The sequence below is a fragment of the Trichomonas vaginalis genome, chromosome III (genome assembly GCF_026262505.1).
Source record: "Trichomonas vaginalis G3 chromosome III, whole genome shotgun sequence".
Classification (NCBI taxonomy): Eukaryota; Parabasalia; order Trichomonadida; family Trichomonadidae; genus Trichomonas; species Trichomonas vaginalis.
This window is the reverse complement of record NC_067205.1, coordinates 393819-407795: the sequence shown is the minus strand read 5'-3', so window position 1 is coordinate 407795 and position 13977 is coordinate 393819. Positions and strand designations below refer to the sequence as shown.

At 31.0% G+C, this 13977-nt stretch overlaps 6 protein-coding genes across 6 annotated transcripts, besides 1 other annotated feature; 3 read left to right on the top strand and 3 right to left on the bottom strand.

Annotated features, from left to right (window-relative positions):
• Nucleotides 1–269: 269 nt before the first annotated feature.
• Nucleotides 270–839, bottom strand: TVAGG3_0614020 (uncharacterized protein; the record flags this gene model as incomplete). Its single annotated transcript, XM_001321272.2, has 1 exon — nt 270–839. The coding sequence occupies one exon, from the start codon at nt 837–839 to the stop codon at nt 270–272; it is 570 nt and encodes a 189-aa protein (XP_001321307.1).
• An 832-nt stretch (nt 840–1671) lies between these two features.
• On the top strand, nt 1672–2469 carry TVAGG3_0614010 (uncharacterized protein; the record flags this gene model as incomplete). Its single annotated transcript, XM_001321273.1, has 1 exon — nt 1672–2469. One exon carries the CDS (start codon nt 1672–1674, stop codon nt 2467–2469), a length of 798 nt encoding a protein of 265 aa, XP_001321308.1.
• A 95-nt stretch (nt 2470–2564) lies between these two features.
• TVAGG3_0614000 (antigen BSP-related family) lies at nt 2565–4460 on the bottom strand (the record flags this gene model as incomplete). The annotated part of the gene is made up of 1 exon (XM_001321274.1): nt 2565–4460. The coding sequence occupies one exon, from the start codon at nt 4458–4460 to the stop codon at nt 2565–2567; it is 1896 nt and encodes a 631-aa protein (XP_001321309.1).
• Nucleotides 4461–5641: 1181 nt separating this feature from the next.
• On the top strand, nt 5642–5878 carry TVAGG3_0613990 (N-acetylmuramoyl-l-alanine amidase family; the record flags this gene model as incomplete). The annotated part of the gene is made up of 1 exon (XM_051240116.1): nt 5642–5878. The coding sequence occupies one exon, from the start codon at nt 5642–5644 to the stop codon at nt 5876–5878; it is 237 nt and encodes a 78-aa protein (XP_051086703.1).
• Nucleotides 5879–5902: 24 nt separating this feature from the next.
• Nucleotides 5903–6118, bottom strand: TVAGG3_0613980 (uncharacterized protein; the record flags this gene model as incomplete). Its single annotated transcript, XM_001321275.1, has 1 exon — nt 5903–6118. One exon carries the CDS (start codon nt 6116–6118, stop codon nt 5903–5905), a length of 216 nt encoding a protein of 71 aa, XP_001321310.1.
• Nucleotides 6119–7249: 1131 nt separating this feature from the next.
• Nucleotides 7250–13977: part of a mobile genetic element that runs on past the window's edge.
• On the top strand, nt 11607–13376 carry TVAGG3_0613970 (phage tail repeat-like family; the record flags this gene model as incomplete). Its single annotated transcript, XM_051240115.1, has 1 exon — nt 11607–13376. One exon carries the CDS (start codon nt 11607–11609, stop codon nt 13374–13376), a length of 1770 nt encoding a protein of 589 aa, XP_051086702.1.

The window sequence follows — 13977 nt, the reverse complement described above, 5'->3', positions numbered from 1 at the left end:
TTTGTGCTCAAAATGAATATAGATTCGAAAGCCTTGATTCTATAGCAAAGACATGTGAATGTAAACATCTTCTCATAGTTAAATGTTTCATCAATTCCGTTTAAAACAACTCTTTGGAAATTATAGAATATCAAAATTGAAATACATTAAATTGATATTTTACTTAGCAAAAGCAAAAACACATCCAGTTAACATCATTTTAGGAGCATTTAAAAGTGGAAAATGAGTTATTATATTTTATTTTTCATAAAAAAGTGGCCATATCGTTTTTATTGTTCTGCACCCAAAAAGTAGAGTAAAACAAGAATAATAAGAATTGGCAAGATGCAGAGTGCTGTCTTAGAGATAGAAGCAAGTTCGAATTTAGCTTTTTTGCTAGAAATTGGCAAAGCTGTTCTCTCAGCAATAGATGGGCTGACCTGGCGTGGTGGCGTTGGTACTCTTGGAGACTCGTGAACAACATTAACAGGTGTAATTGGAGCCTCTGGAGAAGCAGCCTTTGGACTTGGCTCTCTTGCAGGCTCCTCGGTACGCTGTGGTGTCTCATCACCCTTTGTCTTGCGCCCTCTGCCTTTAGAACGAGGGGAAGCTGGCGGCTTAGATTCGTTTGTTTCTTCTTTTGGTGGTGAACGTGGTGAAGCTGCTTGTGGCTTTACAACTGGTGATGCTGATGCACTTTTGATTACGTTGTCACGATATTCCGTTAAAGCTTTAACGAGGTTTCCTTTTGTTGGTTTACCATCGATTTTAATCTGCTTTTGCTGGATGACATAGTTAAGTTCTTTAACAGTGGAACTTCCAATATCGTTCCAGTTGATATCTGTACCAAGACTTTCCATTTTTGACCGCCAAAAATTATAAACTATTCAATTTTAAAATCATTGGATTGATTGTTAATTTTGCATCACAATAGCTCGAAAGTAGTTAATAAACACAAAATCACCAAAATTGTTCGATATCTCCAATTCTCACAGGTTTTGATTATCATGAATCATGACATTTATCAATTAATATTTGAATGAATGCTACACATAGAGCCCATGCATCACTTCTTAGTTCTTAATCTTAAGGCATCTAGAAAATGTTAATTAATTCTTGTTATATAAATGGTATCCAGCAAAATTTCTTTAAGAAATGAATAGAAGTTAATCTAAAAATGCATTTCGTTGTATCAAAACATGTCAAATCCAGAAATGGAGTTTTATTGTATCAAGACTTATCCAGAAAAACACTTTTACGATAAATTACGGATATACCAGTTAGAAAGAATTAAAATAAAAAGCTGATATTTCAGATACTCGTGTTTATTATATATGCCGTTACTTCAATGAATTAAATGCAAAAATTGTATTGTTACGGAAAATATAAAAAATATATTCTTTGAACTGCTACCGATAAATTCAATTATTATGTCCAAACAAGAAATTCGCGGGATTATCAGTTATCATCATAGAAATCTAAATTAAAACTAATTTATTATTCAAATTCGAATAATTTGTATTCGTGATCCAAATGAACTTGTTTCTTCTGTCATTTTCCATAGTAAACGTAACAAACGAAGGGGTAAACTCCTATACGATAGATCCAAAGTCATCTATTGCATTCCAAACTGTAAATAGGACTCACAGGTTATTTTTCTTTTTCGAGAGTCAATCAACTGGATACTTAAATATGACAATGGTGTGGAATGGAACAGATCCACTCAAAACAAATATTACCGTTAACCATTTTTCATTTGACGGCGACAACATTACAATACAATCAAATTCTGGCAATGCAGTTTCTTTCGATATTTTAGCTCTTACTTACGATAAATGCACTGGAGAGTTCTCGTCAATAACAGTAAATGAAAATTATTTCAAGGTAAACACCTTATTCAATCATATGGACAGTTCAGACTTCTGTCTAATACCATATAAGAACAAATATGCAACATCTTTAGTTTCTTCTACAAATCCTTCTGCAAATACATACGTTTATTCAAATGGAACTTATATTCAATTCAATAAAGAATTAATTCAACCGATAAACCCTTATCATTTATTACTAAATTCAACACAACCAGGAATGAGTTGGACTATTGAAGGAAATATGAGCTCAAGAGTAAATCCATTTGATTATATTTGCGATATTCAAAAAGGAAGCAAATATTCTGATGGCCGCTTAGTACCGATGGGTTCATACCAGAATCTTATTCAATGCTCAGGCTCCCAGCCTAATTACATTTTAAGATATACAGCTTTGACAATTTTAGGTGTTGCTATGATTATATTAATCATATTCCTTATCTGGAAAACAGTAAAGTGCATCAAGGACCACCCGAGAGCGCACAACAGCAACTCCGTTTACCAGTCAAATGACCCAATAAGCGTAAATCTTAATGAACCTCTTGTAAATACACCGGTTGAAAACTACGTTGACGACCAGGACAAGAAGGTCGTTTATTTCAAGAGAAAAGCCAATCAATAAGTTTTTTCATATTTTTTTTTATTCTTTTTATTTGTATTAAAGAAAGACTATCTATTTTTATTATTAAAAAAACAACAAACAAAATAATTTTATTTCTAATTATTTGAACTTCTAACTCTAAGACCAGCAAGAGTTACTTGCGGGAATCTCCTTGTTACATATACAATAGGCGTGGAGCCCTCAAAAACTGCTTTTCCTGTCAAATCTTTCACTCCGAAATATTTGACCAATTTGAGAGACGAACAACTTTTGAATGCTCTCTCTCCAACACTTTTTAGTGAGCTTGGAAGAGTGACTTCAAGGAGATTCTTGCAGCCCATGAAGGCGAAGCTTCCAATGACTTCCAAACCAGTCGATTGAGTGTTAATAGTTGTCAAATTCGAGCATTTCATAAAAGCTCTGCTAGAAATCGTTTGTAAGCTAGCAGGGAACTCGATATTACTAATAACAGTTGAATAGAAAGCATATGAACCTATACATTCAACATGCTTTCCGAGTTTTATTGTTTCTATTTTAAGATAAGCGAAACTAAGTGGAGCAATGAAGTTTGTCTCCTTCATTACTCTAAAACTGGATCCTGCTGAGCTCAATGGTAATAGAATGATCGACGTAAAATCAGAACTATAAAGAGCTCCATCTTTCATCACAAATTTTTTATTTTCTTTGTTTACAGTTAGAGTTTTAAGGTGTTTACATAATGAAGCAAATCCATACCCTATTTTAGTGCATGTTTGAGGGATTTCTAAGGTAGATATACTTGTATTAAAGAAAGCTTTGAATCCGATGCTTCTAATTCCACTAGGAATGGATATTTTAGAAAGTTTGGAACAACTTGCGAAACATTTATGAGAAATATCTGTGATTTGGGTACTTTGTAGTGAAATGAATTTCAATTCAGTACATTTTTCAAATGCGCAATCACCAATCTCAGTGATTGAATTCGGAAGTGTTATATTTTCGAATTTTCCGCCATAAAACGCGTAATCTCCGATTTCTTGTACTGATTTTGGAATTTCTATGTGAGTTATGTTCATATACATGCAGGAATGAGGATCTATTGATGTTACTGATCCTAGTAATGTGAATCTTCCCTTCTTTGAATGGATTGATGATGGATATAAAATTAATGAATCTCTTTTTGCGTTATACAGTATTCCTTGGTCTGTTTTATATATTGTGTTAGTATTTGGAATATGTACTGACTTCAATCTGTAGCTAGAAAGCGATTGATACCCGATTTTTACGACTGATTGTGGTAATGAGAAGATTTTTATAGCAGTTCCATTGAAAGCGTACTTGTAAATATGAGTTAAGTTCCTTGAGAAGACAACTGATGTCAATCTCTTGCATTTATTGAAACATGAAGAATGAATTCGTTTTAGAGCTGTATTTCCGAAATTAACTTCAGTAAGATTCAAGCAGTTTTCGAATGCCGATGACTGAATTGTTTTAATTGAACTTGGAAATTGGATTTGAGTTACATTTGAGAAAGCAAAAGCATTTGCACCAATTTCGGTAAGGCAAAATGGAAGCTGTACAATAGTTAACTTCTTGCACTTATAAAATGAATTTGATCCTAATATGATAACACGACATTTCGATAAATCAATTTCTGTTAATTCTGAGCAATTTTCAAATGCGCTATGGTGGATGCGTCTGAGTGTTGAGGGGATGTGAATTGAGACGATATCTGAAGCAGCAAACGCTTCTTTGTGAATTGATCTAACACCTTCAGGTAAAGATATGTATCTCGTATTAATCAATGCAAAGGCACGATTAGATATTGATCGTAAGATAAATTTTCGTTGGTTAATAGTTAAAATTTTCGGTATTACCATTTGATTTTCATCACATTCCATAACTCCTGTGATTGAAGCGAAATAACCTTCATTAGAGTACTTAACAGTCAACACATTATGCCCTATTGTGGCAATTCCGCCTGCCTGGTAAGTATTAACAGATAAAGATAAAATCAAATAAAACGAAATCATAAAAAATGAAACAAATATATTGAAAACTAGATGGCTAAGATATATCAAACTCATATTTAATCAGAATATTCTTCAAATCTAATTTTTGATAAATTCAATTATGAAATATCAAAAATAGCAATAATCCAACCCAGTAACTATTTTTGAACTCAATTTCATATAAAGTGGTTTAATTTAGAGCGACATATATTATGGATGTACTTTCATCTAGCTGCAAAAATTGATCATATGAAACCTATTCTATCTCAAATGCCACAAAATTCTCAATATATCCAACAGACAGAAGTAAAACAGAAGCTGACTTCTTAAACATCATTAGTAGTATATGAGTGCGGGTTTTGTGACTTTTTTTGTTACATCTATATATAGACGATGCATTAAAATATAATTTATAAACACATTTAAAAAATTAACATTAATTTTAAAATAATTTATTTTTTATTTTTTTTATAAAAGAAGCTATATATAGATGATGTCAGATATTCCGCGATTAATTAAACATTGTTTAAATCCTGAATGGGTTAAACTTCAGAAAAAATTAAACGATAGACTTTCAAATGATCGTATTGAAAAAAAAATAAACTAGCAGAAGTTGCATTTAATAATGAAATATTTGATGAATATAACCTTGAACTCAGTGATGGACTTTAAGTCCTGGGCTTTAAGGACCCGGGCTCAACGAGTCATGATTTATGAAATCAATTATTTGATTCATTCGCTCTTCAATAATTTCTATTCTTTTTGTTAAATCATCTATTTTCATTAATGAGGTGATTCTTGATTGAGGAATAGATTTCAAACTAACCACTCCTTTTATTTTTGAAATTTTGAATCCATCAACTTTAAACATTTTATTCAATTTACATGTTGTCAATTCTTCAAATAATTTTTTATTATTAGCATAATAGTCATTAAATTCTTCAACAGATGAAAAAATTTTTATTTCAGTAATTGGTTTAACAACGTTTATTTTTTGTTGAACATTTTCACTTTCATTTATTTCTTCCTCCTTTATTTCAGTAATTGGTTTAACAACGTTTATTTTTTGTTGAACATTTTCACTTTCATTTATTTCTTCCTCCTTTATTTCATTTATTTTTAAAATCGGTTTCATTTATCATTAAATAAAAATTAGAATATAAGTGATGAAATATATTTTTTTAATTAATATTAAATCAGAAATGGCGGCAGGATTCTTTAAAAAATTATGGGATGGAATTAAGAAAGCTGCAGGTTGGGTTCATAAAAATATTATTAAACCCGTTGCAAACTTTTTGGCACCAGTAGCGAAAACGGCAGGAACTATCATAGGTGGAGTATTAGGTACTAAAGCAGGTAATCCGGCGATGGGAGCACAAGCAGGTAACGCAATTGGTGGAATAGCTGAAGGAATACTTAATAAAATAGGGGGTAGATAGTGGAAAAATAAATAAATATTATTTTTATCTTAGTATCGGTTGAAGTCTTTGATAAACTTTTTCTCCTTTATTTAAAATTTCTCTTATTGGGGCAGCTTTTGGTGTTATTGATTCAGCAACGTCACTAATTGCTTCTTTATTCTTAAATATCCAATTTGCTCCTTTCTTCATTGTTTCCCAAACTTTATGCGCTCCTCTTTTTACTTTATCCCACAGTTTCTTAAAGAATCCTGCAGCCATAGTTGATTATTTCATTAAAATTAAAAATTCATTTTCATCTTTTAATTTTGATTTTTTATTTATTAATAAATGACGACTAACTATTTAGTGCCAAACACCAAACCGATTAATGGAAATGTGTTTCATTCATTCGAAAAGATAAATGGAATATTCGCAAAGAATGATGGAAGAAGATATTATAGAGAACTTGAAAGTTCATGCTATGACTCTGATGCTCCATATTTTGATGATAAACAAACTCATTTAAGAATTACAAATCCGGCTCATGATGTGAACCAATTGGTGACACATATATTAAACGCAAAGTTAAAGCAACTCTAGTTTCAAATAAAGCTTTCACATGTGATGCCGCTTTTAAATGCATGCGTTTATTCGTTGGTTACAAATCATCAAATCAAAGCTTTAAACAATTAGAAGTAGAAACTGAAAGAGGTGATGCCGGTTATCTTCAGATGGATGCGCCCGTGAATCTTTTGCATTTGCAACATATAAACCAAAATCAGAAAGGAAAGTTAAAAAGTTTGTTCATTCGTTATATAATAATGTTCAAAAATATGATAACTCAGTATGTGGTAAATATATTGACCCTTCAGAAGTTTTCAAGAAAGCAAATGATGAAGTTGATGTCACTTTTGATATGATTATTCCGGTAAATGATTTGTTAGCATTTCAGGCGTTCGATGATTATCCTAAATCATTTGGTGAAATCATTCTTAAATATTATGTTTTCAGGATACTTTAGTATTTTGTCAGGTTGACCCGTTAAGAGTTGCTGATTTACAAAATTATGTTTATGAAAAGATAACTGATGAAAATTATGAAAAGATTATGAATCATGTTTATAAATATGATCGCAAATTCCAACAAATCGGACTTCCTGCCAAATTAATTACAGGCTTAGCCGCTACATCTGCTGACGCAACAGTTGATGACGTTATTATTTCATGCACAAAGATGGAAGTTTTAGAGGATAAATGCATTACACCAGGATACGGTTTAATTGAAGAATCAGTTAAAGCAATACCACGTTTATTTAGTAAGGAAGATCCATTCATGATTCCAGCTCAACATATTGACGTTCGTTCACTAAATGGAGGTTGCATCACTCCTGAAGGTATCAGCTCAGATTTCTCATACGCTCTTCATAATGTTCAGATGTTGTGTTAGCATTTCCGAAGAATGCAATGCAAAGAACAGTTTTAGAAAATCCAATGCTTCGAGGTCTTCAGGTCACTATAGATTCCAGAAACTTCCCCGATCAAGCGATGACCACAGTGGGTGACATATTCTTTACACGTATGCTTCAAGCTTCTGATTTAGATGGAGTGAATGAATGCACAGAAGAATACGAGGACTCATTAACTAGACCACTGAATGATGATGATGGCACACCATTAGCTAGAACATGGAAAGACCAAACTTCATTCTTATGCACTATTCCAGTTCAACGTGATGGAGCGGGTATATTCTTTGATGGATTAGAAACTTTCAACTCACAAGTTACAGTACAAGTGAAAGCTTATCCAATCATTCAGGGTGAAAATGACACTTACTGTTCAAAGTGACAAATCCTCCTCAGGTTTGGTTTACTAGGACTACATATTGGACATGGACACCGGATGAAGGTTTGAAATATCATCCAACAGGTACACCACCGCAGTATAGAAGTTCATATGATGAAATATTGATGAATAGAAATGTTTAAAATTATAAATTTATTTTTGATTAAATGGATTTAAATTCATCCACTCCTTATGAAGAATTAGCGGGAGTATATAATACATACGTAGATGATATGATTAATGAAGCATTGAGTGATAATAGAAATGCTCTATCTAAGGAAAAATTAATGAAAATTCCATATTCTGAATGTTACTTAAATTCAATCACTGCAGCAATTGGTAAACAAAATAAAGGTAAAACATTAACGATATTAAAACAAATTATCATTATTGCTAACACTTCCCCCCATTCACATGTGTTAATTTATATCAACCGTTCAGGTTCACCTTCAGATAATACATTTGAATCTTTAAAGCATTTAATCAAAATTCCAATTATTTATTTATCACAAGAAGAAGCAGAAGATTATTTAAAAAACTTTTTAATGTATAAAGAATTATATAATACAATCAAGAAGCAAGGATTAGAGGATAAAATTATTGATAAACAACGGGATGAATTATTTGAAACACTTTCATTTCAAATTTTGATAAGAATTTTTGCATTCACTAATTTTTCTAGATGATGCGTGAAATCAAAACTAATAACAAATGAGAAATCATATTTTAATCAGTTATTAACTCAATGTCGACACATTCAGTGTTCATTCTTCATGGCTGTTCAATACTTCAAAGCATTAAGCACAAACATTAAATCAAATCTATCAACCTTTTCATTTTCAGTGGGTTTAGTCGTCAACAGTTGAACGTTATGCTTTATCAAGTGAATTTACCAATGAGCATTAATGAACTTTACACACAATATCAGCAATTAGGTGAACATGGAAAAATAATAGTTGATTTAAATAAAGGAGTGTTAAATTTGATTAACTTTTTATAATTAATTTTTATTTTTTATTTATAATTAAACATGACAGAAATAGCAAATCTTTTACAGGTTCCATTAAAACAAGGGACAAACAAAAGGGGTGCATATAATAGAACTATGAAAGTTCCAGACGGAATGAAAGAATTAGTTCATATTGTTGCTGGTCTTCAAAAAGATGTTAAACAAATGAGAAACGTTTTAACATTACCAGAAGCTCAAGCATATGCCAAACGTCATGGTCCAAATTGGGAAGCACACGAAGCAGACATTACAGGTCCAAATGGAAAACCTGATGGTATAAATGAAGTTTTCGTTACTGATGGTCAAGGTAATATTAAAGTCATAAATGGGTATAAATTAACTATATCTGATTATCCTAAACGTAAAGCATATAATGAATGTTATCCTATGCAATTTGATGAAAATGGAAAAGCTGTTAAACAATACATTGGAGAAGGTGAACATGGTCAATTAATTCATACCGTCATAATCCATATTCTTATTTCAATGAAGAATTAAACGCTATTGAAGAGGGACCGGATGGATTACCACGATATGTTAATCAGTTTGATGGTCAATATACAAATTTGAGACCTGAAATTCCAGCTAAGAAATTCTTTAAAGTTGCTTTATTCGATCCAGTGTTCAATGAACAGAAAGAAGCAATGAAAGCAGAATTTAAACCAATTCAAGTGGCAAGAATTTCTTCATCTTCACTTTCAGAAGCGTTCAAGGAATTGATAAAGAAACCACTTTATTCTCAACAAGGTTATAACTTTGATTTAATTAAAGAAAGTGATAGACGTAAATTAGAAAAATCAGTTGGTTTTAAGAATGCATGTAATGAAATGATTAAAGATATTGTAAATGATAAAATAAGACTGGAAGAAACTCAAAGCAATATCAATAACATAATTGGTGCAGTTACAAAGAAAGTATAAGCAAACAATGATGAACCTTGGGATATTACCGTAACAACTAAATAAAACTTTAAATATATTTTTCTTTTTTTATTCAATTATAAATGAGAAGACGTTTCACAAGTCAAAAGAACACAAACGCAAAAGCAGAGATTACGGTTGGTTATAACGTAAATGATGATAAATCACGAATTATTCAAAATGTTAAAGTTAATGTTAGCCCTGAATTAACAAAGTCAGCAACTCAACCAAATTTATTAACTCGTGACTTACCAAAGAATGAGGAGAATGAAGACCCAATCATTTTATCTGAACCCGGTAAAGAACCCGTTGAAATTCCCACATATCCAACATACCCCCCACCTCTTTCATCAAACATCGAGAACCAGGAATCTACGATTACAGTCGCAATACGCCATATAAAATAGACATTAATTCTGAATTAATGAAAATTTACCGTGATATAATAATTAATAATTATGATTCAATAATAAATTTAATTGATCAATCCGGTTTAATTATTTTACCTTATGAATCATTAATTCACATTATCGCCATTCTTTGTGATGTTCAAGATTCAGACGTTAAGATTCAATTTTTCATAGATGATGAGGTTTCATGCTGCGGAACAGTTGCAAAAATAAATCCTATAAAGGATATTAGCACAATTAAGATATCAAAGAATGGAACAACAACTGAACTTCATTTAACATATAATGATATTTATAATAAAATAGTTGATGAATATAAAATATCACTTGAAAAATTCTTTGTTAAGGCTATTTAATATTCAAGCATTAACATTATTGAATAATAATCCTTTGAATCATAATCAATAATAATTGACCTTTCACCAGTTTCTATCGTTTGTTTTATTTCTTTTTGTTCCCCACTATCTGGATCGGTCATTGTAATTGTTTTTGTTATAGTATCAGCTTTATCTTTAACTTCAATCTTTTTTCCATCGGGATATTTAAACCAAAATTCCAAAAATTCGATATTGTCAATCTGTTCATATTTTAATCTATCAATTACATTTTTAATACCATCTGAAAATCTTATGAAATGGTCATTATATGGGTTTGATTGAACTAAATTTGAATGAAGTGAAATATAACCCGATGATGAATATGACATTGACTCATATTTTCTGAAAACACTAAAATTTATAACATGAATGAATTTCTTATTCGTTGAATTTATGAATTCTTGAGGTAATCTTATTCTAGTTTTATTTATCACTGGAAAATAACGCTTTACCATATTTTTAATCGTAATAAAAAATGTCAATTATCAATATTATTTCGAATAATAACTGTGAATTAAATTTAACAGTTAGCGGAATTTATAATGTTACTCTCGTTTCTGTGAGTGGTAAATTTAATCCCATTCTTTTAGACCCTTCAGATTATATATCATTTATTAAAGATGACCTTGAAAAAACGTATGATATGTATATAAATAATGTGATAACGAAATGGGATATTAACATGATTTTAAGTTATTTAAATGAATCATTTATCGTATGGTATGAAGAAAATTTTAAATCAAAACCCGATAAACTTTTTGAACTTGATGAAATAAATAACCTTATTAAATTTCCGCTGAAAATTAAATTTTGTACTCCTCATCTTCGTTCATTGTTGGGGATATTAAATTTTGAAAAAGATGTTGGGGATGTTTTGTATTCTGACACTGGTTCCAATTTCATTTTAATCAAATGTGATAAAGTTAATACCCCAATGAGATTTTCACATCAAACATTAGACCCTAACTCTTACCCATCAATACAAAACATTTTATCCATCAACTTAAACACATTTTCTTTATCATATCCGTTTCAATTATCCGGGAATTCATTTATTCTTCATTCAAAAGATTTATCAAATATTAAATTTAGAATAACCGACCTATTTGATTGTGATTTAGAATTCATGAATGAAATATTATGGCAATTTCAAATAGAAAAAATAGCTGATGAGATAACAGATTAAATATTTATTTTTAAATCATAATAAATGATTAAACAACAGCAACCACAACAACTTAAGGCACAGACCATTACATACGCCATATATGCATATAATTCAAAGACGGCAGAACAAACGCAAATGTTGAAATATGGAGATTTGGAGATAGTATTGAAAAATGACCATTTCGAATTCGTTTGCAAAGGTGGTGCAGTGATATCAAATATAAAAGAAATTTTATTTATGAATTCAAAAATTAAAGGAATAACGGATGATATAACATCAATTCCACCAGAAGAACAAAGATATTACGCATTAAATGCATTTCCTAAAGTTTTGAAGATTGGAAGATTTAATTTAAATGAGGAATTCATAAAAGGTTTCCTAAATGACATAATGAAGAAAGCAGATAAGGAATACGTGGATAGTGAGTTAGAGGAGAAAGCAGATAAGGGACTTGTGGCTAGTGAATTAATGAAGAAGGCAGATAAGGAATATGTGACTAGTGAATTAATGAAGAAAGCAGATAAGGAATATGTCAACAGTGAGTTAGAGGAGAAAGCAGATAAGGGACTTGTGGCTAGTGAATTAATGAAGAAGGCAGATAAGGAATATGTGAATGAAAAAGATAATGAAATTAAAGAAATGGTTGGATGGTATCATGAATGGACATCAAAGATTTTAAAAACTAAAGCTGATACGGGGTGGGTTTCAGAATGTTTAGACCTTAAAGCGGATAAAACATATGTCAACGATGAGTTAGAGAAGAAGGCAGATAAGGAATATGTGGATGAAATATACCAAAGTTTGATAGGAACAACTAAAAATATTGAAACTATTGCTGGTGACTTTTCCGTCTATGAAGAAAATAAATATTTTAGAGGGCAATTGGTACATTCCTTAAAAAATGGTATGCGGTGTAAACTCATTCCGAAAAATAACAATGAAATGTATGTAAGTTATATAAAGAATGATGACACACAAGTTAAAGTTCCATTAGACAACAACTGTTACTTAAACTTATATGGAGACGAACAAAAGAAATATTTAAGAGTTTATGAAATGACAGATATGACATTGTCTAACGTAGCTCCAGCACCGTATTATTTCGACTATGGAGATGATGTCAGAACGCCGCATGTAGATGAACAAAAGCAAACATTATATTTAGATTATTATAGATATAAAAGATATAATGCAATAGAAAAAACGAGAATAGTATATTATTATATAGATGACAAAAATAAATATTATAGTCAAGATTTTACATACCCTGAAAACATAAGATTATATTATAAAAAATATTCTGACACAAACCAGAAGAAACCCGAAATAGTTACACTATATTTTAAGTTCAAAAGAGACAATCCTATATTATCTCATATGTTTGATTTAATGAACCCAGTGGGTTCTATTTATACATCTATGGATGCAAGAGGTCCTCAAGTAATGTTTGGTGTTGGTGCATGGGAACAAATAGTTGACAGGTTTTTGTATTGTGCAAACTCTTCAAAGGAAACAGGAGGAAGTAAAACGATTTCAGGTGAAAATTTACCTGCACACAGTCACTACATAGATTTAAGTACATCTCAAGCAGGTTGGCATAAGCATAGATATTGGGATTGGTCAGGAATGACAAAAGGTAAAGGATATGATGTTAAAGACGACGTTAAGTTTGCTATAAATTGTTACTGGAGTAACACTGAGGGAGGAGGAAACCATACACATCGCGTTTCAGGATATACACAAACAACGGGACAAAGTAAAGATTATATGCCACCATTTATGACTGTATTTGCATGGTATAGAGTTCAATGAATGAACTAAATATATTTTATGTCTGTAATTAATTAGGTAATGAAGTAATGGATGAACTGCAGAAATAAATGGTTACGTTAATGGTTACGTTAATGGTTACGTTAATGGTTACGTTAATGTTTTCAGGTCATTCAAAAATAATTAATTATTGAATAACCTGAAGGTGTCACTATGTCACCATGTGTCACCAGGTCACCAGGTCACCAGGTCATTTAACTTCTCTGAAAAAATGTGACAACATGACATTTTGACAACAACACAGGAAATAAATGTTTACGTTAATGTTTTGTCATGATCATTCATCGTTTCTTTGTCATGACTTCTTCATCGTAATGAATGTATATTCTTTGTCAAACATGAGCGTAAATGATTTGTCATGATTTCTTCATCGTAAATGTTTTGTCATGATTTCTTCGTAATGAGCGTAAATGATCCAAAAATAATGTTTAGGTGAAGCGGTGAGATTTCACCTGTTTTTTCACCTAATTTTTCACCTCAGGAATTTTCATGACTTCTTCGTAAATGTTTTGTCAAACATGAACGTAAATGTTTTGTCAAGACTTCTTCATCGTAATGAACGTATATGCTTTGTCATGACTTC